At 31.2% G+C, this 1,692-nt stretch overlaps 1 protein-coding gene across 1 annotated transcript in view; it reads right to left on the bottom strand.

Moving 5' to 3' along the window:
* The window catches only part of LOC107098647 (1-phosphatidylinositol 4,5-bisphosphate phosphodiesterase beta-1-like), a 72,973-nt gene that overhangs the window by 49,832 nt on the left and 21,449 nt on the right, over positions 1-1,692 (bottom strand). Inside the window, exon 8 of the mRNA XM_015396422.1 lies at positions 852-952. Within this exon, the coding sequence (XP_015251908.1) occupies positions 852-952 (101 nt within the window). The remainder of the gene's footprint in view (positions 1-851; positions 953-1,692) is intronic.

The following is a 1,692-nucleotide window of genomic DNA, read 5'->3' on the forward strand; positions in this document are numbered from 1 at the left end:
TGTTCAAGATGTTTGTTTAAATAGTTAAAATTTGAATAAATATATTTTGGGGGAAAAAAAGAGTTTTCAGATACTGCTGTAAAAAAATTTAATAAAATTAAAAAAAATAAAATAAAAATAAAAACACAATTAGTCTAAATCAAACATCAATAACTGTTAACATCCTTTTTGTTTATGGAGTGAATTTGGTTCAATTAATGTTGAAAGAAAATTAGATGTCTTGCAAATTGAAATTTGAAAAAACTGATTTTATAAATTAAAAATTTGAAAGAAAAAAGCAATCCAGTAACTTTTTTATATTAATCTTTTTAAATTTTACTTAAAAAATAGTTTATGAATTTTATATTTTCAAATAGCATTTTTCTAAATTTTAATAAAAAATGTTTTTTTATGTGCTTTTAAAGTTTGGGTTTTCCAGATAGAGTTCTTTCATTCTTTTTAAATATATATTTTTTTACAGATCTCTTCCTTCACTTCTGGGGTGGGCTTTCCTCTTGCCACAGCCACAGTAATGTGCTCATCAAGAGCCATCAATTGGTTTAGTGGAAAGAATGCAGTGTGTCAAAATCAATCTAATAAACAGAAATTTGCAACAAGGAAAATTTACATTTTGTCGCAAATAGAGAAAAATAAAAAATAAAATGTAGAAAATGTTCTGAGAAAATGACAAATAAAAATGTGTTTTTTTATTTTCATTTATAAAACCGTATTCTTTGCTTGCAACAAAGAAGGAACAACATTCAATCAGAATTCTTTAAAATCATCTTTTAAAGTATGTAGAGTATTTTGGTCAGATGTCAAAGGCTACAGCTTTGAACATGACAGATATGAGGCAGTAAAAATGTTCCTACTGCAGTTTGAAGATAGCGCTGAGCTCAGGACGAGGACACAGGCTGTCCAAGAAGTTCTTGTAAACATCAAGAGTGAAGTCCTCCAGTTTGATGCTTTCACCCTGATAAAGAAACAGGAGAGGAGGTGAAATTGCATTTACACAGGTGACACAGCGAGAGTCTGATTTTTATCTGTGGGTGTTTTCTCTTTTGTCTATTCTGTATTTGTATTCATTTACTTTCTTTATTATCGTCATTAATGTATCTGTTCTTAGTTTGTGTTGAGTTTTTTATTCTATATTACTCTAAACTATTTTACAGTTTGTGGTATTTTTTGGTGTAGTAAGTCCTTTTTATGTTTTGATGTGGCTCCCTCTGTTTTTCTCCCTCTCTGTTATCAATCTTACCGCAGTTTTCCCTTATCTGTTTTTTTTCTCCAACCACATTCATACCCTGTGGTTCTCATGCCGCTCCACCAGACTTTCAGCTCTTAAAAACAATCTGTTTGTCAACCTCTTGTCATATTTCCCCTGTCCTCCCTATGTCTATTCATTATCGGTAGGCAGTTGCCTAGTATTGTCTAATACTCCTTATTCCTTATTTGTACACATTATTTATGTTTTGATAAAAATCTTTTACAAAAACTAAAATGCCAAATGTGTCTCAGCCCCCAACAGCCAGCAGCAAAATATTTCAAAACAAACGCTACAAAGAGCAGTGTTGCCAACTTAGCGCTTTTGTCGCTATATTTAGCAACTTTTCAGACCCCTCTAGTACTTTTATTTAAAAAAAGCACCTAGAGCCAAATCTAGCAACTTTTTTCTGCTACTGGAGACTTTGGAGACAACATCTAAAAGCAGCG

Source organism: Cyprinodon variegatus, unplaced genomic scaffold, assembly GCF_000732505.1.
Source record: "Cyprinodon variegatus isolate N-32 unplaced genomic scaffold, C_variegatus-1.0 Scaffold27, whole genome shotgun sequence".
NCBI classification, from domain to species: Eukaryota; Metazoa; Chordata; class Actinopteri; order Cyprinodontiformes; family Cyprinodontidae; genus Cyprinodon; species Cyprinodon variegatus.